Source organism: Anopheles ziemanni, chromosome 2 (assembly GCF_943734765.1).
Source record: "Anopheles ziemanni chromosome 2, idAnoZiCoDA_A2_x.2, whole genome shotgun sequence".
In the NCBI taxonomy this organism is placed as follows: Eukaryota; Metazoa; Arthropoda; class Insecta; order Diptera; family Culicidae; genus Anopheles; species Anopheles ziemanni.
In genome coordinates this window covers 29097107-29123486 of record NC_080705.1, presented here as the reverse complement: position 1 = coordinate 29123486, position 26380 = coordinate 29097107, and the positions used below count along the sequence as shown (strand labels likewise).

The window sequence follows — 26380 nt, the reverse complement described above, 5'->3', positions numbered from 1 at the left end:
ATAGTTCGGGTCGTGCACATTTCCCTCCGGAAAGGCATTCTTTGAACGCGATGTGAGCAGGGTGGACGTATTAGAGGTGGAAAAGATTGTCATATTCTTCGCTTTTGAACTGAGTTTATATTTTCCGTAGTTGACGTCACATTATCAACCTTTTTTCCGTCCAATTTCATTCAGAATCGTTGAATCTGCTGTTTTGTTTTTCAAAGCGCCATGCGCCTCCATCGATATACTATTGTGAGTGAAAGACAAAGGTTGGATGCTGTTTATTTGACTCGCAAATTACATACAAGTTTATGATACAATTAGATAAATTTATGAAGAAAAATAATAGCATATTAAAAGCGAAACTGCAAACCAAAATAATTTCATTGTAATCAAAATGGATGGAAAAGTGTTTTCCTTGCAACAAAAAGAATATACTGAGTTTGAGCAGCTCATAAGTGTGTATAAAGCATCCGATATTATCAATCATCACAGGCTCGCTGGAAAATCTTCTAGATCCTTAACTCTCTCATGATCACACTGACTAAGCAAGGGGACCCAATCCTTCCACGGCAACAACGACGACAACAGGAATGCAGATTGAGGCCCCCTCCCGGAACAAAGCACCGTAATCAACATTAAACTCCCTCAACAATTGCAGCAAATTATGGTCGATAATACGCGCCATTTTTCAGCAACTCGAGCTGGCGTGGTTCGGGCCGATTCCTGCTCCCCGATGTTGTGAATGGATGGTTTCAATGGTGTGCCAATCAACCCAGCTTGCCGTCGTGTCTCGTTCGTCCTCTCCGCCCTACGAGCCACCTGTCGCTTCGTACGCGTCTAGCTTTGGCTTTAAATGTTTACTTCCGCTCCACATAAAGCATGATGTTGGGTAGGGGTACACGTTGTCGTGCTTCGAACTTCGGTTGCTCTTCTGTCTTTCGATGCTGTTTTCTCCCGTTTGCTTGAGCTGATTTTGCTTTTAACGAATGTGTTTAGTTTTGTTAAAGTTCGTTTTAAAATATCACTCAAAAAACTACTTCCTGTTGTTTGATCTTGTTTTAATGATTTTAAATTAACTCGACTGAATTTAACGTTCTTGCATGGCTCTTGTTGAGCATAAGCAACTGCTACGAAACCATTCAATTTTTATTGAGCAGTGATTTTAACGAAACGACATAAATTGCCCACTGTTCACCAACAGGAAATTCGCTTTCTCTTGATTATGCGCACTCACTTCCTACCGTCAACTCCACGCCTCCCATCGTTGTCGTAGTCCCGCAGTCTGCACGTCGTCTGTTTCAAGATTCATATAGCTTCTTCTTCTAGCTCCAACTCCAATAGCTCGGTCATGATCCCAGCACACGCAGTGCTAGTTCCAATTCGTCCTGATTGCTGCTCCAACTCTCCTTCAATCGTCGTCTGTTTCTTTCCCAGCATCCTTTTCCAGCTTCCTTCCAACCAGGCCGGCCCCTCCCGACGAGCTGGGCGACGAAAATTTTGCCCTATTCATCTCGCCCGTGTCGTGTATGTCATGATTTTCAATCACAATTGTATTTGATTTTCTATTCCCTGAACTTTTCTATGGCACATTAATTTGTGTGACGATGCGAAACGAAAATGGGAGAGGAGGGACGACGTTTGCGGTGTGTGGGTCGTTGCATGGGTGAAATATGTTCTCACTCGTACCCACCGTTTTCATATGTTTCCCTTTCGCTTTCCTTAACTTACTTTACTTAAATATTGTTTCGCACTTGCTGTTGCATTCAACATGCTCGAACTTGTATTCGGATTGTATAGCCTCAAAACCACACACACACTTGTTTCCCCCCATACTCGAACAGAACTACGTCGTCTAGACTAGCCTTTTCTGACAATTTCTTCAACAATCTGCGAGGTTACTGGGCTCGTATTTGATTGATTCATTGGTTTTCTGCTGTTGACATCCTTTCTTCAAGTTTCTTATTCACTTGTGTCGAAGCAGTTCGTTACTCATAGAACAAACAAAACGAAATATGATGTTTCCCTATCCAAAACTCATTCGCATTTCTCTTTCATGATATCAAGAATTATCGGCTCTGTGTTGGGTTCTTCTTGTGTCTGAACATTGATAATGCATGTTTGGCTATTTATTTCTGGTTTATAAAATTCATGGATAGTCAATTATTGTACATATGGTTTATCCTGGGCACACATTTTTCTTATTTTAAAAAAAGAAAAGTTTTTTATATTTTATGAATCCATTTTTACAACCAACGGTGAAACAATTTTTTCAAAACTTTTAACCCTGCACTAGATTAACTATACTTTTAGCTGCTTTATATTGAATTTTAAAAGCATAAGCATAAAAAACTACATTCACCCATACTCCCCCATTCACGGTTGCCATAATGATGAAGATTATACTCCCTATTCCACCGCCATCAACGATGACGACGATGATGATAATGGCGGTGATAATGAAAATAATAATAATCGGCATCGTTAGCCGCTGCTGGGTCGCCGGCAGCGAGTCGTCGTGATTTGATATCATGGCGCGGGAGGGCGTTCGATGTTCACCACCACACCAAGAACTGTTGCCAAGAGGACGGCGTGCGATATGGCCGGGGCTGGAAGCGATCTTGTCGAGTTTTAAGATTTGTCGCAGTGGCGGAAGTGGGACTGGAAAACCCCGGGTTTCCTTCGTTAGTTTTATTATTCTTGTGTTTCCTATCCTTCGATGATTATTGCTAACGATCACGCGCGTTGCGACTGTGGTGTATACTTTTTCCTCCTTTTTGCTGAAACCCTTTCACGTTACGAGAGTTAAAGAAAGTTTAAAAACTAAAAAAAAAAATTGTTCTTGCCTAAAAAAAAGTCTGTTGGAACTTTGGTTTCACGGACATTTCAATATGAATTAATGAATTAATCAAAATTATCTGTAAGAATATTTCTTATTTTTTAGCTTTACGCAATTTTTATCAGAATTGTTTGTTTAATCTCCTGCCAACGGGGCTCACGTCAATCAAAAGCATCCCGTCGTTCACTTGAGCAAAAGTCAAACATCAAAGCGCAAGTTTCGGTGGAAAGGAGGTGAGAAAGAACAAAAACTGAACGATGTTTATCGCACCTCGTTTTCGTTTGTTTTCCATTCGAATCATTCCGTCTGGTCCTTCCGTCAAGGTTCGACGGAACGAGGCATCCTAACATGGGCATGTCGCCACAACGCCGCTGGCGTCGGTTGTCGTCGTCCTGAACGATTACAATTTCCCGCTTACTTGTAGGTAGATTTTTCCTTCCGCCGAATCTGTTGAGACATCACTCACTCACTCTCTCACTGCCAGTGATGTTCCGTTCCTTTTTTTGCTGTTGTTTGTTCATCGGTTTTGCGCTTGTCCTGAAATGCATTCGGAGTATGCAATCAGTGAAAACCATTTTCTTGCGGCCACTAGCACTAGCCAGCCCCACCAGCCAAAGGCCTGTCTCCTTCGCCCGAACATCGTTAGGCGGCGTACCGGTGCAATTTGGGAAACGCGGTAACGAATCATCGTTTAGGACGCCCAAGAGAGAGCGCCCAAAAGTGCCCCAAACATTGTCATCCGGATGGATTCTTTTGGGTGACGTTGCGTGATTATTCCGAAGGCATACCACCGGCGTCCGCCTTTCCCACCACCCCTCGAAATCGGAACCATTCGTTCGTTAAACGTTCACACAAAAAGCCAACGAAATAACATTAAAAAGAAGGAGACAAGAAAAAAAAACTTGTCAAAAGGTAAACAACATTGAACATAAATCAGCAAAACGCCACCTTTTTGATTTATGCTGGTAAATAAAAGCACCGGCACCGGCACACCTTCCTTCCGCGTGCGAAATTTTCCTTTCATTCACGTTCACAACCGGCACGTCCTTTACTGGTTGTTTACCGAGCTACAGCCGTTCCAAATCCCGCCCCCCCTCGCTTGGCAGCAGCGCATTAAATCGGCATTTGGAAAGACCTCAGTAGCGAAACGAAGGGGAGGAAAAAGAAACGGAACTGCACGGCACATTCAAAAAAAGAGGCACCCACACACACACACACACACATAGGAAAATCTTGCGTCCCCAACTTCGTCTGATGTGTTTTTGTTTGCCTCGAATTTGCCCGTTCAAATAGAAAGCGTTTAACGACTGCGTGGAGTGTTGTCCTCCGAGGCACGGGGTTGGCAACGCGCCTCACAAACGGCATCACACATGCCGGTGATTTTGCTAAACGTTAACGAGATTGTTTTTAACCTTTTCCGGCGTGGCGGGAACCCGTACCATGCGCGTGCCGGTGTAATGAGAACGTCCAAACGTTTTTGCGGCGTTCAAAAGTATTTCATTTGAACGCCACATTTTCTCTTCATCATTGCGAGCTCGCAACGGGTTGAAGGGGGAGAGTCAAGGAAATAAACAAAAGCAGAGCATCTCGATGCGTTGAAGAGCGCTCTTTACATCCGTTTTGATTATTTGTGCTCCTTAAACGAAGCTGCCAGTGTCACAAGTGATGTTGTCACATAATGGGAAGGAAAATGATACAACGGGCTAGGCCAAGCTTGAATGTTTTGGTGAAATGATCTTTTCTAAAATAATTACTAAACGTAAAGCTCTCTTTTGCATAGAACCTACCCATTTTACTGGTAAGTAAAATAAAGCATTTTATGATTGAAGCAATTTTTGTCGAAAATGGAGACGCCCTAATGGAGGCGCCTGGTGTTTCACTTCATGCAACTGGCTGCGTACTTTGCTGAAATTGTGAGGGAAAATGTTGTCAACAATAACAGGATGGCACATAATAACTACCACAGCGTTGCTACAAGTGGTTTTGTTCTGTGTGCGAGCTTGTAAATGCTTACACACTAATTAAGCAGGAAAACGAAGTCAAAGGCAAAACAAAAATGCTTTCACTTCCACCCGCGGGGCCTTTTTGGAGGTCTTCCAAAGGACCAGAGACCTCGCCTGAGTGAAGCAGCAGCAGCAGCAGCAGCAAAAGGACCCATGAAAAGCCACTCGAACGAGTCCCTCGCTGTGACGTTCATCGTGGCGCGCTGCTTTAAGCTCGCTTCGACAAGCGATAAGCGAACGTGCGCCGTGAGAGTCGGGGCGCGCTCGGCCGGTGTATCTCCGGGGACTATCATGTTCTTTAATTAACTTATCTTATTAATTAATTAATTAACAAATTAATTACCAGCCCGGGTTGGAGTGGAGTACCGCCATCGGAGTAATAAGAAGCTCCCACTCGTCGCACAAACCGTCATAACCTCTCCGCAAACAGGTGCTCTCGGTGTGGCGAGCGCTTCTCCTCTTCTCGCCGGTCCTCGGGGCGACGAGTTGTGTTTGTCTGTTCATCAAACTCTGCGTACGCCATCGACGGTATCAAAGCCTCCCTCGAGCAGCCCCACACGCAGCCCGGTAGTAGGTATCGGTAGGCCACCCAGCTACGGACACTTCTGCCCCGAGGGTTGATATTTGATAGCGCCCCAGCGGCGCAGCAGGTGCCAGAGAAAGGCGACGTAAGCACGAGCGACGTCAGCATCTCCTTTGCTGCTTGACTACATTGAAGCAGACACACACACACACAAAGGTAAACTCGTCGGGACGGCTTCCAGCACACGGTACGCGCGTCGCAACGACATCCACGCCAAGGCATCGAGTGCTTCATTCATCCGAACTTGGAGGAGGGAGAAAAAAGCGACAACCTCCTCAACAACAGTCACTTCCATCCCATTCGGTTCTTACTCATCCGTGCCATGGAGCTTACCCGTCCTCCATTAACCACCCCGCACGGCACAGAGCCAAAGCCCTTCTCCGTCATCATCATTGAGTTGGGGTTGGGCTTTTGGTCGGTTCGCTTTGCTGGCCGTAATCGACGTTGACGAGTTTGAGTTTTGCAGTGCGCAACCAACACCACGGTGACACGGGGGACACGAGGGGAGACAACAACGACTGCGACACTTATACCTCGTTAGAGCAATAATGGTTGCGTGGGTTCCGTGATCGTTCCGGGAGGAAGAAACCCACAATGGCGGGAAATGTGACCTTTCTTATAGTTTTTTCTCTTTTCTTCCATTTTTTTGTTTGTGATTATTGATTGCAATGTGTTTGGTAACAGAAAATGAGTACAATTAAAATCAACAAATAAGCTGTAAACCAAGTGTGGGAAGTAAGTATAATAATCTTCTAATTGAGCTTCAATAACGTCTCACAGCCTGGCAGCCTGAAACCCTTTCCCCCGAACTAATTGATTATTTGCTCAACCCCCCCGTGTGTGTATGTGTGTGTGTATATGTGCGAGTTTTGCTTACTCCTTGACGACACCAGGTGTACGCCATCCTTACCACACACGTGCCTCTGAAAGCCTCATTGGCGTAATTAATATTAACAGCTCCCGGCGTGCGCGAGTGTGTGCGTGCAGCAGGACGGCCACAAGGGGCATTAAAACTAAAACTTACACTAATTGCGAGGAATCTAATAGGAAGGATTCGCGGAAGCCGTCAGATTTTCCTTCCCTCCTTTGGGAGGGGGTGGAAAAGAAGTAAACGCTCCGACAAAGGAGGAAAAGCGTTCGATCGTTATTATCCGAGCAGTGGAGCTCCACCGATGGCATGGGAAAGCGCATAATTAACGCTCCAGGGAGCGAACGGAGGCCCTCTCCCTCCCTGGGAAGGAGCTGCCTGGAAGGATTAAAGGATTTGACGTGACCCACGCCGGACCATTGGGTTCAGTGTATGTGTGTGAACGCAAGCTTTCCACACGTGACTCATGCTGCTTGAGACACACCCACTCGTTGCTTCTTGCCCTCCCGAAAGGATGGCTATTGTATGCTACGTGCCCGAAACTGAATTCCATTGCCTTCATTGCACCTCCTCCTGTTCCTTTGACTTCTCCGATGGCTTCAAATGAGGCGTTGGTTGTTGTTAATTTAAACTTGAAACTACCGAACGGACGGAATATTGCTAATGAGGGCTTGGAACGTGCCCTCACCACCCTGGCGTTCACTCATGACTGAGTGTGTGTGTGTGTGTGTGTGTGTGTGTGTGTGTGTGTGTGTGTGCGGCTTAGCGAGCGGGCAGGCCCGCCCGAGTGTCCTTCTTTTGTCCCGCTGCACAACCATCGCCGGCGGACGTTTGTTAACGACGATCACCACGACGACGACGCTGATGATGATGATGATGATGACGGCCAGGGTGGAATTAAATTTAACTTTCACACCTTTCATACCGCTAACGCGCTCGAGCGGGAACGTGACGGAATGATAATCCGTGCGAGAGAAAGTGAAGGAAGCGAAGGGAAAAGTTTCTCCCTAATGAGACGAAGTGGCGGTGGTCGATGGGATGTTTGCATAGGGCCATGCATAATTAGAGACCAAACAATGACTCAATTATCCCCCCCCCCCCCTCCACCCCACCCCACCCGATCGCTTTGAGGCGTCCGGAAGTAGGCAAGATGGGCGAGGGGGCCCAGAGCCGGCGCCCAAATGCTTCCGATATCGGACTAGAGATGTCTTCCTGGTAAAGCGAATTCACTGTCTACTTTCTGATACTGATTCTTGACATTGAACAAGAGGCACCCTCTCTAATTACAGATAGCGGAATTATTTTCTTTCATTATTTATCCACGGATTGTTTTGCACCCGAAGATGGATAGAGAAGTGTACATTTATTTAAAGTTTTACCGAATTTGTTAAAGTGAATTTTTGACAACTAATCTCGTTTTATCGTGATTCTTAGCTATGCTAAGCATTTTGGAGTTTAAATAAGATATTTGTCTATGTTGGTTTATGTTAAAAATAAAATGAATAAAACCTTGTATATCTAATTTCCTTCACTTGTTGAAGAGGATACCAGACGTCGAGATTGCATTGGCTAGTGCCTTTTTGAAATCCAACTTTGTATATGTTGTTAGAAAACAATTTTGAGGTATAATTGAATTAAATAATAATGTGTGAATAGGGGGAAAAAATATCGTATCTTTTTACGGAGCTTGGGTAGGAAAGAAATCGTAAGATCATTTTTCGGATCTGCAATATTTAAACAGTCTTAAGATAAAAATACATAATACGTTTGTCATGAAAACCTTCCAGAAAGTTTATAATACGCAAAAGTTGTGCCGTTACCACTTGTTAAAAAGTACTTTCCTTTTTCACTTCAACCGTTCGCATCTTTCTACTTGGTTCCGTTTGAAAGCTGGAGTCCTTCGATAAGGGGTTTATCTTTTCTTATTCCTCACTAACACATACACCCTCGCTCGACATAAGCGCTCGTCATTAATTGCCACCCGTGTTCCGATCGATCCGTTCATCAATCATAGAAAGCAGGTACCGTCACCACGGTACGCCCGGGTGCGTTTTTCGCTGCAAGTGCACTCATGTTGAAGTTGCTTCGGTTTCTCCAAGCTTGATCCATCGTTTAGAGTGCCACCATCACCACCTGTTCGGCGTCAATTGAGCGAAAGCAAACGGTGGGAGGCGATAAGGAAAAACTCCTGCACATGATTCCGAAGCATTTTGCCGACGCAATTTCCACCCACAACATCAAACGGGAGGATGTTTTCGGTTTTTCTCCCTTTTTCGTTCAAGCATCTTCCACACCGGGTGCAGTTGCTTGTAGGGAAATGCTTTTCCCGCACTCTCTCACCGCCCCACATGTACGGGATTTCCCTCGCAGTGCGTACTGTGAGGTTATTCGGTTGTTTGTTTGTTTACAAGGTTGATCAAACAAATTTCCCGTAATTTCCTTGACGAGAGCCGGGCGGCAGCCGCACGCGCCCGTGTCCTTCCCACCCCGCCTCGTAGATGTTGCAAGACGAACGATGAAAAGTCCGGAAAATGTTGACTAGATTTGCATAAATGTTTTTTTGTTCGCCTCTTCGGTGTCCTTTCAGTAGCCCTTTTCGATGGTTGTTACGACGACCACGACGATGGAGCCCGATTTGTTGATTCGCGCAGATGGCACTGCACATTTTGCATCATTGCACTTTTCACACCACCACACTCCTGCGTTGTTTGTATGAGTGTGTGTGAGTAGCAAACAAGAGCACGGAAGAAAAACCCCTCAAACACATTCCAACACCATCAATTATGTCCTGTTTGATTGGAAAAGATGTTCCCTTGCGCCGTCTTCCACCGCCTCGAGAAACGAGTGGGTGAAGGGGAAGCGAAATCGGAAATCTGTCGAAGAAGCCCCATGTTAAGCAGCACAGATTACACGAGTCGTTACAAACGCGCCCGCTCGAGAGTTTTCCACCACCCACCCGCCCGTTGGGTTCGGACAAAAAAAAATAGGCAAACATTCACAAGGACGACCATTGACTGCCGCTGCTTTCCCGCTTACACGTCTCAGTTGTAGGAGAAAAGGTGTGAGACGAGCGAAAGAGAGAAAAAACAACACGGAACGAAAATCCGATGTCGCCAGCTCAAACACAGCAATCGCGGGCCGCGCAGCTGCCTTGGATCGTTTCCGTGGAAAAACAAGGAAGACAAGAAGGAAACACTTCTCAAGGGCCGCACGAACGCGGCGTAAACTTCGTTCAAAGATCATGGCTTACTTCGAGGTTCCATTTTTTATGAATACTTTTTTTTCATTCTTTCCCCCACTCACTACGAACGAACGCGTCCCTTCCCCATCGTTGAACGCGCGAATGTTTGCAGCTCGTTGCTTTCTACCTTTGCTTCGTCACCCGACGACAGGCGGGCCACTTCCGGCCGGTTTTCATTCACGGTTTCGCGCCACTCGCCGTAAGTGTTGGAGATTGTTGTTTCTTCACTTTTGACGTCCTCCACGCGTTGCTCCTTTCGAGATGGTGGTCGTGATTGGTGGATCCGATGGCTCCTCACCAAACCTTATTTAACCGATAACGGTTGGTGTTGCGGTGACTTAATTTCGCTTTATTTTCACGCCAGTAAGATGGAGAAATTTATATTCCATGTCGATTATTGTATGTACATGTTAGATTTGAGTTTCTAATGAACGACTAATTTACATGAAACTTATCCTTATTAAACTCAGCGGCGAATGAAGCATTCATTCAGCTCGTTGAATCAATGTCTTGTTTCGAAATTTTGAATATTTCAATTAATTCAATTTCAACAGCATATTTTTAATTCCTTTGAAAATTTGTCCTTGCCAAAAACCTGATTTTCAGAGCTGCTAAACCATCAATAACCTTCCAGGAGAATAATTTTTCGGTTTAGCAAAATTACTATATTTGGAAATGTGCAGAGCGTTCCTTTGGTACTCCAATTCCATTATTCTCAAACTATGATGAGAATGTTTCTCTTCTGAATTGAAATCTTTACACTGATCTCTTTAATTTACGTTAGTGCAATAATCTCATATTTTTGGGTTTACCCAAAAAAAACGGCACCTTTTCTGCATCAGAGCACAATTTAGATAAGTTTGGTTGTTCTCGCATTTTCATATTCTTCATTTTCTTTCATTCAAAAGTAAATTCAAAAACTCATCATGTATTTGGTAAAACCAGCATCGTTGTTGCAATATAAAAAAAATAATTCAAACATTAAATTTTAACAAAATTTGGGCCAAAAGCAACGGGACAATGTTGTATAACCTAACTTTTGATCCCCGGTATAATCAATCATCCTGATTTGAAAGAGATTTCTAATAACTCATCGGAAAATGTCTGCAGAATATTGGAAACAAGAATGAAATATTCGAATATAATGTATTGTAAAAATAATCATTAAAAACTGTCTATTGTATTATCTGAATTTCACTACTTTTCGAAACATGAGATATGTTATTGAAATTGTCAACACTATCGTATCCGTTTATACATTATGTTTTTAACCATAATTTTCTTTTTATCTGCTCCTCTCTTAGGTTATTCGGTACCGGCGCTTGCTCTGCCTGCCATCAAACGATACCCGCCAACGAGTTTGTGATGCGAACGACGTCCCACACGACGATAAACAACAATCTGAACGCCGCCGCCAACAACAACAACCAGAACGGCACGGCGAACAACAACAACACCAGCAACACCAACAACAACAACAACAACGGCCAGTCCGTGCCGCAGCACCACGTGTTCCACCTGAAGTGCTTCCAGTGCTCGAAGTGCGGGAGCCACCTGGTGCAGGGCGACCGGTACTACATGCTGGGCGGCAGCCTGGTCTGCGAGCCGGACTGGCACAAGCTGGTGAAGACGACCACCAACCAGACGAACCCGCCGCTGCGCAAGGGCAAGGTCGGCCGACCGCGGCGCTCCCGCGACTGAGATGGTCCCCGGCTGGGTCGCCCGCCGAAGATGAAACGCCCGCCCGTGCCCGTCCAGCCGCAGCAGCCGGCGGCCCCGCCCCAGCCACTTCCGTCGGCGGCCGCCGGTCTGCCGCCGGGCGCGCTCGACGACTCGCTGGTGTCGGCCCTCATGGCCGGACGGCCTCCGACGGGCGGCACATCATCGACGGCCACGACGCCAGGGAGTGCGGCTGCGGCGGCTGCGGCGGCCGCAGCAGCAGCAGCCGCCGCCGCCGGCGTCATGCTGGAAGATCTCGACCTGGCCACCCAGCGCCAGCTAGCCCTAGCCCGACTCAACGCTTCCCCGCTGACCTCGGCGGCCGGGTCCGCTTCGTCCGCCAACGGAGGTGGAGGTTCGGCGGCCGCAGTTGCCGTGGCGGCTGCCGCTGCGGCTGCGGCGGCGGCGGCGGCTGCCAACGGACCCGACGGTCAGTCCCTGTACGGCCATCTCTACGGCAAGGAGATGGGTCTGATGCGCAAGCTGTCCTCCATGGACGACTACCAATCGTCGGGAGCCTCGGCGGCCGTTCCACCCGGTGGTGGCAATGCGTCCTCCTCAGCCGCCATGCGTAACTACCAGCAGCTCCTTCAGTCCGAGGGTATCCTGTCGTCGATGCAGCAACACCACCATCAACAGCAGCAACATCATCACCAACAACAGCAGCAGCAGCAACAACATCATCATCATAACCTCTCGCAACACCACCATCACCATCATCCCCCGGTGGGCGGCTCAAACTATCTCAATCCGGCGCAACAACAACAGCAGCAGCAGCAACAATCGCATCCCCATGCGGCCAAATTTAACGGTGCCGGTCCAACGGGTGGACAGTTTAACTACCCGAACGCGTCGGCGGCCGCGGGAGGTTTGCTTAAACCGTGCTACGATTACGGATCGCCCCAGACACACCAACAGCAGGCCGTGGCAGCCGCCGCAGCAGCGGCCGCCGCTGCCATAGCCGCGCAACACCACCAGATGCAGCCGCCGTCGCAGCCCAACCCGTCAGCCAACGGAAACGGAGGCAACGCGAACGGTGCGCCACAGATCAAAAAGGAGCTTAGCTATCCGGGAGCGACCGATCTCTACACACCACCCCTGACGCCTTCCTCGATCGGTAGCGGTGGCTCCAGCGGTGGTGGTGGTTCGGGACCACCTGCAACCTCGAGCTGCGCCGTTTCCGGCACAACAACCGCGCTTTCCTTCATGAACAACCTTCAACCGGGTGGAAATGGAACGGGAGGGCTGTACGGCGATCATGGCGATTCGTTTGGAGGCTCCGGAACACCCGGCGGTGGTGCGACCAGTTGTATGCGTGGATCGAAATCGGACCCAACCGGAATGATGGCCGTCAGTCGAGGTGCCGGCTCAATTATGAACAGCCTAGCGAATGGCGGTAGCAAACTGGAACCGAACGCGACCAACGACGGGAACGCCACGAACGAGCAGCTGCATCACGCACACCATCAACACCTTCATTCGCTCGGTGGCCATCAGCAGCAGCACCCGATGCACCAGCAGCAACACCCAATGCAGCTCCACCCGATGGTCGGCCTGCATCCACATCATCACCTCGGGGGGCCTCCCGCGAATGGCTCGACCGGGAGCAACGGCAACGGGTCGGCGGGCAACGGAAACAACTCCACACCGACGCCAACCCTGAACGGCAACGCGGAAGAGGACAACGACAAACTGTCCTCCCCACTGACCGGCACGTCCGCGCTCACCGCCTCCGATCTGCACGATCCCGACAACGATAGCAACGAGGACGGCTACACCATCCTCTAAGCGGGCCCGTTGCCGTAGGTAAACTGGCCAGAATTAGATGTCCCCCCCTACCCCCACATCCCTCCACTAGCAATCTCCACAATACGGTGCCATTTGTTGTCCCTTCGATGCGACACAGACGACGATATTTCCTCTGGCTTTACCTTCGGTGGTGGCACCTCGAGTGTTGCTGTCGAGGATCAAATTCCCAGTTTCATGTGAATACGACGCACGTAAGAATTTATCATTAAAAGGTTCTTCATCTCCATTTGGCTGACGAACCGTCATGTGATGTTAAGTAGTACTAGCTGTAATAACAAGGCCGATGATGATGATGATGATGGTGATGATGGACAGATGAAACTGTAATTAAAGAGTCAGGGTGGCAGACAAGAAGGAAATTTATTCTTAAAAACTAAGAAACAGCGATAATCGATGAAGGAGCTCGTCTGGTGCAACAGGGTGGAGGATAGAAAAAAAAACAAGTAAAAAAGGACTGATAACCGATGGAAGTGTTTGAGTGATGCTTTGCGCACACGCTTTTTTCCGTTCCCAAATGTGTCGGAAAAGTGTGTGCACGCGTTTGAATTGTGAATGCAACAACTGGTGGTAAATCAAGTTCTCCAGGTTGGTGCGGAAGTGGACCCGAGAACGAAAAAGAGTAGAAATCTTAAAGTGAATGAAGAATACTTAACTAAATCTTAGAATAAACAAAATGACAAAGCAGGAAGCTTGGAAGCGGAGCGGATACAGAGCGATAGAGTAGTGTTAAGTTGGTTGTATAAAATAAAAGTAAATCCGTAAAACCCTAACTAGCAGTAGTTTAAAGAATGGGCATCCAAAAGGGGCGCGGTACGCTTCAAACCACTTTACTCGCCCATGGCAAGCGAAGAGGTTTTTAGCTGACCACCTCTACCTATGGTCGTTCTTCTTTTGTTTCAAAACTTAGAACTAGATTGGTAGATTGGAAAGGAAGCTAACGAACAAACTTTTTGTTATTTAATTTATAAAGAAAAATAAAACCGAACCGTTTTGCTTTTACGATACCGGACCACGGGGCGTTGGAGGGAATGTTTGGATGAAGAGAAGAGTGGATTAGGAGAGATTTGTGGTTCCAATATCGGATTTTTCACTTCGGTGACGGACGGTGAACGAAGAGTTGAGTGAATGCTTCAAAACGGCATGTGTAAATTATTAAAACATGTAATTACTAATTATTATTACCGTATCAAAACATTAGGTATAGCGGCGAACAGTTGAACGTGTGAGAACAAAGTGAAAAATGTAGGATAAATAAAGGAAAAAGTGCAGTGAATGAGGACAGAGGAAAACAAACATGTATTAACAAAAACCGGATAAAGAAACACAAGCAAAAAAGCACAGAAATATGTCAAAGCAACAACGATTCTGTCACGTTCAAACTAATACATCCCACATAAAGAAACAAATGAAATAGAACAATTGCACACCGGCAAAAGGCTCAACGATAACACAAAAAAACACTCATGAACGGAGAACTATCCAAAGGAAAAACTTATTACGATTATTATTGACTAATGAGTAAAAACAATTATCGATGTTTTAATCGCGAATTGCTAAGAAATGATGGATGTAATTGACGTTCGAATGTACCCCGCTGCCAAGTGAAGTCCTCGGGCATTGGGCTGGACAGCCTGGCATCCCCCTTTCAGCCCACTCAAACACACACGCCCCTCGAATGCGTCCCCCACATCATCTTCCTCCCACAATGGATGTTTATCCGAGTTCAAGCAGGCGATAGGCGGACGGTAGGGAACAAAAATCATCGAAAGTGGCATCTATCTGTGAATATTCGTTTTAATGTTACTCAGTCACAGTCACACACACACACACACACACAATTCAGAAAAAGAAATAAATGCACTGTTTTGAGCCACGGAACCAATGCGGTAAGGAATGTGGATCCAAGTGGGGACGCAGTAAGGTTCAGGCTGCAGTGCTGGGGAGAGAATGAGAAAGAGAGAGAAAACTATACGCATGACACAAATATGACGAAAAAAGGAGACGAAAATTTAAGTCTAGATAAGATTCTGCTACATTTAACGAACCGTATTTCTGTCAGCACAGGAAGCAAGATGTGAAGTGAAACATTGATTCAAAAGAAAATCATACTATGAGAGAAAGAACAGAAAAAATACAGAAAACTTTAAAACATAAAACCATGCTTGTTCTTTTGCCTTTCGTGCGTATACTTTTATTTGGAGAAAGAATGGCCAACCATCCGAAATGCAAAGAAAGCGACATTCCCGGAATCGATTCACTGTAACAAGCACCACGAAAACGGACATCGCTGGGCAACCCACACCAACTTTTCCTAACGTTCTTGTAGGTTATGTTCTCCGAAAAATTATAATTCGTAAATTACTCCCTGAAGTGGAGAGCTATTAATCTGTTCCTTTTCTTTCTTTGCTTGTCAAACGCGTCAAACCATTCAATCTCGCCCGTCGAGTGCGGTTCCGAGAAAGGATGGCGCGTGTTGTAATAACCAGCCCCGGAGAAGGTACACGTGGATAATTATGAAACGTAGAACACAAAGTTCGTTGAAAAAAACCTAATTTATTAAACTAAATTCCGACTATAGCAAAACAGCTGATATGTTTTTATGTTGATAAATGTTTAACTAAAACTTATATTTATGTTCAGCTTTTTCATTTATGTAATGACTATCTTTTTTAACTTAAAAAACAACAACTTTTTGACAAGTAATGTTGGATTTTCCACGATATGGTTGGTTTTAGGTAGCTCTACTATCACTAAACATTTTCCTCTTTGGTCGCTGGATGTTCTCACAAATTCTCCAAATTTTACTTTACCAAAAAATAAAACGATACATTTGCAGCCGGGACGAGATAATTGCAATTCCGAGGAATGGATTTCCAAACATTTGAATTTTTTAACTCAATCGAAAACTATGGACAAAACGGACGAGTTTATTTGGTACTTTTTTACACAGTAATAAATAACAGATCTATTATTGCTAAGTAAATGAATTCGGAAATCATCTTTTATATCCAGTCAAATTATGGTATGAGCTTTCATTAATGAACATTGTCACACGTTATCAAACAGGCATTTTGCACCTTCTCGCATGGTTAGCAACGACGCCTGTAACTAGTACTTTATTTTTAATTTGTAAATATCCTCCACACTTTCATAGGAAAAGGAAGGGAATACAGTTTTATTAGCAGCCTCCCGGAAACGTCGTTGCTAAGAAACTGGCAGCATCCTTAGGTTGCCCGCGAGTAAAGCGAGACAAAAACAAAAACACTCACACATTCCAACAACCACAGCGGCGCCTAACCTAAAAACAACATTTAATCATGGAAATATGTGCCCCCTGTCGAAGCACAAAAGGTGAAGATGGGATTGTTTTCCGCGTGGGGTGCACGAAAAAGAATGAGCCACCCACATATCAGTCATTTCTTTTTCCCGCTTCGCTCACATGTCGCCTCGCAACTACACGGAACACTGTGTGCTCCGGACGACGGAAGGAAAATTTCCTAAATTGGCCCCCAACGTTGCGGAGGGGGAAAATTGAGAAACGGGGAAAAACAGACACACACAAACAAAAAGGATATATGACCGATCCGGAAAGTAGGAAGGCCACCGATTCACACCAGCTACCGACGGGAAATGTAAAGAACATAACACAATGAGAGAAGGAAAAAAACGCACGGCCTCCTACGAACATTAGAAAACGAAGGAGATGGCCCGGCGATAGAAGGAGAGACAGCCCGGCAATATTCGTGATTAATTTCAGTGAGCTTTGAAATTAGCAATCAACTAAATGGCCTCCTATCAGTCCGGGACTTGATTTCTTGGTGGAAGCAACGATGGTTTTTTTGTTCTTCTGTCGTTTGTTTCTCTTGTCGCCAGCTCGCTGTGTGTGCGTGTGCTGGCTGGTGTCGTCCATTTGTGCGTTCAGTTTTACGAGCTTGAAACCGGGCCGGAAAATTCGGGGGAATAAGGTTTCGCCGTCCCTTGACGGTTTCATCTTCTTTTTTCACCTCTGCTCAACCGTCGGCGGATGACACTTTCTGAACGTGTCTAAAGAAAGGCATGTTGGCCAGGAAACGTGTGTATGTGTGTCCCTGTATTGGCATTTGGGAATCCTTTCGCACCATGTGACAACGCCATTCAATTGGCTCGCAGCAACACCGACGCGAATGGAAAGTCATTCCCATTTTCTTGAGGACCTTTTAGACGAATCACTTTTTTCCCACCAGGTTGGAAGGGGAATAGGAAATCCTTTCGTGCTTTTACGCCTGTCCAACGCCGTCTTCCCCGCGGTAGCCGAGATCGTGACGCGGTTGTTTTGGCATACATTCATATCTATTAGACTAATCACAACCGCTGGCACACATACCTCACGATCCGACCTTCTTTACACCTTCGATTTTCCACGTCTGTTCACCATTTTAATCTCTTGCCTTTTTTCCCGCGGGAGCCGCCCAGGTTAACATTGTGCATAAAACAATCCATTTCTTCGTTCGGTCTTCATATGCCTTTTATCAACTTTATACTAGGAATAAGCCATCTTCGGGAAAACGATGCAGTTAACGCCAATGAGAATGCCATTTACGAATCACTGCGATGAGATGCAGATGAAAATGGGATTACAAGTGTGCCCCGTTATTAATGACAGGTCGGACAGGGTTACACAAAGAGTTTGATAGGATCAGCCTTCCAATCAGCCTAATCGATCACAGTGGCAATGTCGAAGCTGGGATTCAACTCCATTAAGGAAATTGGAAGTCGAGTGCGTCACGCTTCGCGAGCAAGGCAGCCGACAATGGATGATTCAGAGTTTTGAACAAAATGCAGAACATCCGCAAGCGGAACCAAAATAGGGTTAATTAAAAAGATAGCATAGGGGTTCTACCGATGACAAGCTAGTGAAAGCAAATAACAAATCAGTTCATCTAAAAATTGGTTAAAATCTTTGCAAGGTTAAATAGCGTAAATTATCTTGATAATCAAGTAGGCAAAGTCGAAAGTAGTCAACGAGTAGTTCTAAGGACAGCAGTTCAATGTGCATCGCCTCGTAGAAGGATATGGATTGAAGAAAGAAAATGATTGAATTTCCCAGAACAATAAAAAAAAATCGTTGACTAAATTGTAGCAAAGTTTTATTCTTTCCATAGTTTTAAGCGTAACTGTATGAACCATAGACATTTTTTAATAGTAGTCTAAGTCATTCTCTTAACACATTGAAATTGCTGACACTTCCTACGCATACTGCTAAGGCTTATTTTAATCATTATGGTAGAACGGACGTTGCCATATTGTTACAATAATTTTAAGCATTTTAATGATCTTCTTATCATTGATAAACTATTTATATTGTTTCCACTGCTATAGAGAATTTATCTGACGCACAAAGTTTTGCTTACTACATAACTCCTAATCCAGCCCGTAATAGTTCCAATAATTCATAGTTTAAAACATTCGGTTCGACTTAAAATTGGATATCTAGCAATAATAAATTCGGTTTTAGGTCACTTATTCAGCAATTCGGTGTATGTTTATTTTTATGTTTTTTTTTTGTATGGAGAACAAGCTTAACCGGCGTCAGAACTTTTTCAAATCTTTTTCCCATTTCTTTCTAAACAAAACAAAACGATACACCATTAAAACATCTACAATATTCTTCCTATTTGTACAAGGTGACAATCTTTCAAATAAGTTACGTTTAAAGCAAAACCAGAACAATAATATTGCTTTCTAAGGTTTTCTTAGCTTTATGTATATCAACACGATTTCAAACTCAAATATTTTACAGTAATTGGAGTTGAAAGTTCTTAAACTAACGAACCACATGGAGCGCTGTCAGAAACACCGCACAATCAGCAAATTTCTTGCCCCCGTGCTTCATGCAACCTACCAGACAAAAAGCAAAACCGGGAGCAAAAATTAGAAGACACCAATTACATAGCCATTCTTTTCGCTCGCGGAGCTGGAAACGACAACGACTACAACGACAGTAGCCAAATATTTCGCTCAATAAAGTAGTTTCGGGTTGTTTTATTTTTTAAATGCTGTACGGAAGTGCGGGGGGTGTACTGGTTGGGGGGCAAAATAGTATCCTGCCGGAACCACCATTGTTCGCTTACCCCCGGAAGCTTTGCCTCCACTTGCTGCCCTCCCTCCACTTGCCCGGCAATAATTACTAGAAAGCAACCAGCTTTCCACCAGACGAGCGCCAAAGTGGCATCATGAAGACATTACGCAGCCACGTGGTGGATCTTCCCGACCGGAAATTAGCCTCACCCCTTTACGGATCGGGGCAACGGCATCGAGGGGACGACGGGGTGGGCGTGTGGTGACGCAAGCGAATCAACGAAGCGCATCACGTCAGCATCAACAACGGCTTCGTCATCATCAGCATCATCATCAGCATCATCGTCGTAATCGTCATCAGGCAGCAATGTTCCGACAGGCAACTGAAACCCATTCAAATGAGAAACGACACCCGTCAACTCCGCCGTCCGTTCTTCGTTCCTCCTCGGGAGGTGGAGGAGCTTGGAGCCAAACACCCTCTCTTGTTTCGCTCTTCCCCTTCCCTCCTCCACCCACTCCGCGACAAACGCAAAACAGAGTCGAGCGAGTTGGCTAAATTGCTGTATAATTAAATATTAATTTGTTCTTGTCTTGTGCGCCCTGAGACGAGCGCTACCGAGCTCCGAGTCCTGCCGCAGTCGCGTCCTTTCTTCGGCCACCTACCGCCGCTGGCCGCTTGCTTTGTGTTCTTTTTACCCTCAGCCGTTCATATTTGCCACCCAACTTTTCTCCCCAGCAACCTTCCATATTCGGCAGGGCTCATTTTCACCGCATTGTTTTGTTGCCGTTGTTGTTGTTGTTGCTTGCTTGCTGTCCGTCAGTTAACAAAAGCCCGAAAGCGACCGGTGAGGGACGCGATCGTCGCAAGGGGTTGATGGTGGAGCGGTAAACTAAAACGGATGAATTCACCACAACAACAAAAAGCCGAATCCTTCCCATCCGACAAGGAACCGTTCCTTCTTCGTCTTCAAGGGGAAAACTAGAAAAGGACAGGGGGTAGTGGGTGTGCGAGTGAAACACCAAGTGAGGAGTGAGGCGTAGGGAAGTGAGAAAAAAACAGGGGCGGAAGACGAGGCAATGGCAATGGCAAACGGCGCCGAAGTGAAATGAGACTAAGTTACAAACAAAAACAGCACGCAGCACGGAATGAAATGAAATTAAGTTAAATTAAATTAAATGAAAATGAATAGAAACATAGAATGGTGTTGTGCGGAAGGAGGAGTGGACGGTGTGGGGATCGTTCACAGGAGGACACTCCGGTAGTCGGTCGGTTTAAACATATAATTGTGGCTGTTGTTAGTGCTGAAGCTACCCTAAACGGTGAGAAGGGAAGTGTAATGCATCACCCCACTTAAAGAGTTAAATACAAAAAATGGAATACAACGTATAGGACGCTTTTTTCTTGTGTTCGTTTACTTGTTTGAATTTTGTTTGTTATTTTATTCAGATTTTTTGTTTAATGCGAGTTTTTTTATGTTTTAATTCCATACAACTGTTTTTGTTTAAGGGCTTGAAATTAGTTACGTAAAGATTTAATTTTTTATCGAGCTTTGCAAGTCACGTACAAAACACAGTCAATTTGGTTTCACAAGAAGAATGGTAGAAAAAGGATATGAAAGAAGTTTGATTTGTCATTTTAACATTTAAATCTTAATCCTCGACACTGAATTGAATGAATATCTTTAACTTGGGATTGGTTCCTTGTTTGTTAATTTCATTCGTTTTCCCCTCAATTTATATATATTCATGGGCACGCTAATTTTCTTATGTCTCTACATTTTAGTTCACAATTTTATAAATCATACAAACCTATCGATGAAAAAGGACCTTACTTTAAACATATATCTCGGAATAGAACCACAATCAACATACCTACTTGTTCGTCGGTGTTTTGTTATGTTTTCCCATTTTTACATTCAACTCGTTTGTTTTACGACCGTTTAGCATTTATTTTGTTTTGGTTTTATTTCACTGTGTTGTCTACTTCTTCATCTCTTCGGTAACTTTTCAAGTTGCTTACTTTAATGTCTTTTTCACCTCTCAGTTCTTTGAAATTTAACTAAATTCTATCTAAATCATTTGTATTTTGTATTTAAAAGTTCCTATACTGTCAGCCAATACAACATATTTTACTAGTTAAATTCGCAAGAGTTGCTACCGTTACTAGTATGTTTTGCCCAAGGCTTATTGATTGTTAGTTACCATTGTTTGTTGTAACCATGTCTGGTTTTGCTGTTATTGAAATTTTACAAATACCCATACAGAATTTGTCTTTCCCACTTCACTCGACGGTTACTAACGAACAACCAGAATGAATATCCATTCAACAGTTCTGTAATTTTTAATTAAAGAACTTTCTTCCCACATTGCATTCGCCCCAAAACAAAACGAGCTGATCATTATTGATAAACTTTTCCCCTGCAGCGTGTCGAAACAAAAGGTTTTGCCGGGTAGATTTGAATAAACCAGTTCGCTTCTAATGAGATAACTACTCTTCACACTCTTTCGCATTGCCATCGATTGATTTTCAGTTCATTAGCTTCACCAGCGTGGGGTTTGCGCGAACGGAAAAGAGCGAACCATGACCGAGCCGACGGATGGCCACGGGTGCCATCTCCTGGAAAAAGCGGAACCCCAATGCTTCGGCTGCGGCGTAGCGTAGCAGTTTCGGGTGCCCATCTAGGAGAAACTCCCAGCCACCCACCCCCCACCCCGCCAAGAACCCGTTCCCATGAACCCGGAAGGGGAAGCGTTTTCCCACCCTATTTAACAGCTTATCTCTCGCTTCGTGCAATCGTTTCCATTCGTAATTTTAATGAAGTCATGTACCGCTTCCGGTTTATTTTTTCCACTTTCCCCTGTTGGGTATCCTTTTCCACCCGCGCCCGGCTCGTAGCTCTGGCGGAGTGAACGAGCGAACGAAACCCGAAGGCCCCGGGTACACCGGCAGTATGGCCAGCTTTTCGTGTGCATGGCAAAAGTTTTTTCCTCTATTTTAATTGGTTGTTTGTTGGAGCTTCTGGCGGCTACCAGTTAAGGGCCTTCGCCGGTTTTCCAGCTTTCCACGCACACCGTACATCCCTTTCGAACCGCCCAGCCGCCCCTCGGTGGCCTTCCCTCGGGCGAACCAGGCACACCGAGCGGTCTCGGAACGAACCGCGCGGACGCTCGTTTCACTCCCGCGCCGACGCTGGTCCCCGCCTCGGTTCTATTGTGTTGTGTAAGCTTATTGTGAAAATAGAATTATAGAAATACAAAAACCTTTAATAAAGTTAATTAACGCCGCTTGTAAATGTTTCAAGATTTTTTGTCCGCAGGCTCTCCGCGATGTCGACGACGACGACGACGACGACGACGATGGCGATGATGACGACAACGGTGCAGCTGACGTCAGGGTCGTAGGGTTTCAGGTGGTGGTTCAGGAGCGTTCACCGACGAGTTCGGGACTTGGTGTTTTGCCACTCGTTGTGCTTCGAAAAAGAAGGACCATCGAGTTGGTTGGGTTTGGGGAGGATGTCCATCCGCGCCCTCAATAGGGGAATTTTCCGTGTTCCGCTCGCTAACGACGACTAGGTTGGCGTTGCACCACTAATTAGCCTACTTCAAACCCATCCCGTGTCCGCGTGCATGGAAGGTGCATAGGAAGTGGACCCGTTTGTGAGCCCCAGCGGGTGAGTGAGGACAAGTGGGAAGCGCGTTGGCCGTTGTTCGTGTATGGCAGCATTCAATGTACGACTTTCTCGGTTGTTAGGGTCTCTTGCGTAGGGTTTTTTTTCCAGAACTGAGATTATCAATTTGTGATGGTTAGAGCACGCGAAAAAGGATCTTAATAAGCTTAAATAATAATCAAATGTCGTCCTTTTCAGTGGTTTTAGGAAAGGATTTTTAGAATTGTTTTGAACAAAGTTTCAACCCCCGTCTAAAATGAACCACCATCAAATCGTTCAACGAAAAAATATCGCCCCACGACAAACCAATCCTCAGAAGAGTTAAATGGCACCGACAATGACGTCAAGAAATTTCTCCATCTTACTCGGGGTTGGCTTCCTTCGGTCGTTCAACGCCCGCTTTTCGTGGGTGCCATTGGATTCAAAATACCGCCAGTACCAGGAAAAGGCGTTCCGTTGTCATTTGCTCCGTTTGACGTGCTCGAAACCGTCCACCGAAGCGAATCGGCCGGATGCATTCCGGTTGCGCTTCGAGCCCGCAAACACGGGGGAGCAAACGTAAAAAATGGCCAAGAAACGACCCCTCCAAGACGGGGAAACATGGACTCCGAACGGAATTGATGTAATTTATTCGTTCGAAATCAAAACGCATCGGGCGCTGGGCGAAGTTTCCTTCCGGTTGGGGCTGCGTATTGGTTGCTCGTAGAAGATGGTTACTTTTCCATTTTTCTCTTGCAAAAAAGGGTGGAAAAAGCGTTTGCATAAATACCCATCAGCAGTCTCCGTAGATTTATCGCTCTCGAGTAGAATAGTGTTCCGATCGAGATTCTAAACTGATTTTGCGTTCGTCATGGGGAAATACTTATGGAAGATTTGCCTACGATTGGATTTGGAATACGCACTTTATACGCCCCCCGTTGTACGCTCTGGCCTCCGTTAAAAGATAAAACCTTCGATTGCGTTGGTTTTGTTTTCACTGCTGAACTGTGGGATGCGTTGCGTGGGAGGACATCTTTTTTTGCAATCGAAAAGTAATACTCGAAAAAATAATTTTGTAATACGATCTCAATGTTAGAATTAGAATGAAACAGTTATCCGAATTCGATCCTAAAACGGGATTTCAAAATCAAATAAATTTTGCGAAATGAAGTATTAAAGGTCGCATGAGTTTACCCAGTTTTTAAAATGGATCTATTGGTTTGGAAATCAACTTCGAGTTTTAATTAATGAGAAGAACAATTTCTCATGGTCTCATATACTAAATAATTATATCTCAACGTCCGCTCGATACGAATTCATTGCATAGTAAAAATTGACCCTGTGATGGTTTGACCACAAAGGGTCATAATTTTGCTAAAAGAAACATACGATCATGAAGACGAACAAAACAAAAGATTAAAACTAAGTAAAAGTTGTTAGTGTATTCATAAATTCAATAATTACTTTATTGTTGATTGAGTAACAAACAACTTAGTGAAGATGAGTTCAAACCTATTCATATTGGTAATAAATATGCATTTGATGTGTAAAAACAATTTTGTCTTAAGCAAAACTAGTGTAATTTTTAAATACTAAAACAACCAAGATTTGGACGTAAGCAGTCAAAATGCCTGGTGGTTGATTCACGAACAATACCAATAAGTTATCAGTCAAGAACAGTAGAAAGAGTTATGTTTTATAGTGAGAACGAAATATTGAAGCGTTTAATGTTAGAACTTGTAACTGGATAATTAATCAAAACGAGATTCTAGTAAAAAAGAGAATCAGTTGCGAAACGCGTGGTTTTGAATTGATAATGATGTAATGCTAGAATACAATAACATCTGTGTCCTCTGCCATAAGTCTATCATTTGATATAGAAAAGATATGCGAAAGTATAGAAACAATCTAACTATGACAGATTTTTGGTTTTACTTCATAGATGTCCTTTACTACCACATTTTTATGCAATGAAGGTAAGAAAGGTTTAATATCATCGGTAAAAGCAACAAAGAACACCAAATGCAATCACCATCGCAACATGGAATGACTTCAATTAGTAAAATGTGCCAAATTAATATCTAGATTTTAATTATTTGAGTGACATGAATCACCCTTCGACGGTGCAGCCAGAGACTGCGCCACCGAGTGACGTTGGTATCACGAAGGCAGAAAGCTTTTCCTCGGAAATTTGCACCACTCCCGAACGGCCAATAATCGTAAATATGCTCGCTACTTATCATTATCCCTTTACCCTTCTTAACGCAACTGCACTGCACACCCCCCGGACACCCCGTTTGCCGGTCCGTTTTTTGTCAGGCTCTGTAGCGTTCATTTTCCCTCCGCTCGGTTTCCGGTCCACTTTCCGGCACCTCCATCCCCGGCCCGCCTCTGGACGTCCATCTGCGATACGTCGGTTCCGAGAGCGGCGGCACTCATCAACGAGATGGCATCGAATTAATGCCATTTTGATAATTAAACCATTTACTTAATTAAAATGTGTTCCGTTACTCCCGAAAACCGTTGTCGACGAGCAGGGCATTTGTCCCATCGTTGGCTCTCCTTCTCGCTTCGCTCTCGCTGCCCGAAACAAAGATGGCACTGCCAATCCTTTCCGAGTGCCCCGGGGAAACATCGTGGTCCCATCGTGCGGGAGGACTACGGCAGGACTCCAGAACCGGGCGCATCATCCGGTCCGATAGAGGCGGAAGTGCATTGAATGGACGGTTATTGAAAGGGATTTTGCATACGCCGACGGCAACGACGGCAATGCATCCTCGCATCGCCCCTTAAAAGCTGGCCCTTGCCGTCGTCCTATCCGGTGTCTTCCCTCCCTCGGAAGGACCTCGTATTAGGAAAATTACCCGGCCCACATACTCACACAAATACAATCCTTTTTGTGCGATAGCATTTCGTAAAATCCTCATTTCGCCTTTTAGCAACGACGCATTTTGCCCCTCGTGCGCCACGGGAACGATGGCTGCACGACGCAGGACTTTGACCGTGCGCCTTTCTTGCTGTGTCCATCGCAAAAGGAATCGCTTCCTTTCCCCGGCTCGGTGCGGCGAGGAAAGCTTTCGCTGGGACAAACGAAACAACGGCCGTCATCGACGAAGGACATCGCTGACAACGACAACGACAATCAAACCGCTCGTCGTCATCAAGGACGCCGGGCAGCGGAAGAAGGACGGGACCGAGAGTGGACGAGACATTTATTTAGATTGAAGTGTTATTATCGTTTCCATCACACACATACACACCAACACACAAACGCGCGCGCATCAGTGACGACAGTCCACTAATGGAGCGAGTCCATCCGGCCATGTTGGATGGGTTTAAAACCAAAGCGAAAGACTAAACAAGCGACCTGTGGGCAACGCGGGTCAATGCGATTGGGAATGTTCAGGTTTGGGCGGACCTGGGCCAGGTAAAAAGGACGATACGAGCTAGACGCAGGACAATGGGAACCTTTCAACGCACGTACACTGATTAAAAGGCCCACGTCTAGGGCTGGTACCGTGGCAGAGACAATCGTTGCCAGATGCCGTACGCATCGGGATCCCGCGATCGTAGCTTCGATCAGTCTGGATACAGTCTGGCTTGTAGTTTTTGAAAGTTTTAAAACATTTTAT

General features: G+C 45.3%; 2 protein-coding genes across 2 annotated transcripts in view; both read left to right on the top strand.

Moving 5' to 3' along the window:
* LOC131294940 (LIM domain transcription factor LMO4) overlaps nucleotides 1-11217 on the top strand; it is a 29498-nt gene extending 18281 nt beyond the window's left edge. The window contains exon 3 of the mRNA XM_058322994.1: nucleotides 10821-11217. Coding sequence (XP_058178977.1) covers nucleotides 10821-11217 — 397 coding nt within the window. The remainder of the gene's footprint in view (nucleotides 1-10820) is intronic.
* A 30-nt stretch (nucleotides 11218-11247) lies between these two features.
* Nucleotides 11248-13023, top strand: LOC131293334 (AT-rich interactive domain-containing protein 1B-like). The gene is made up of 3 exons (XM_058321414.1): nucleotides 11248-11799; nucleotides 11896-11917; nucleotides 11996-13023. Exons 1-3 carry the CDS (start codon nucleotides 11248-11250, stop codon nucleotides 13021-13023), a joined length of 1602 nt encoding a protein of 533 aa, XP_058177397.1.
* Nucleotides 13024-26380: the final 13357 nt, after the last annotated feature.

Coding starts and splice junctions, on each gene's coding strand:
- LOC131293334 (XM_058321414.1), top strand. CDS start 11,248: ATGAAACGCCCGCCCGTGCCCGTCCAGCCGCAGCAGCCGGCGGCCCCG. Junction 11,800..11,895: donor GCAATGCGTCCTCCTCAGCC/GCCATGCGTAAC, acceptor CATCACCAACAA/CAGCAGCAGCAGCAACAACA. Junction 11,918..11,995: donor GCAGCAGCAGCAACAACATC/ATCATCATAACC, acceptor ATCCGGCGCAAC/AACAACAGCAGCAGCAGCAA.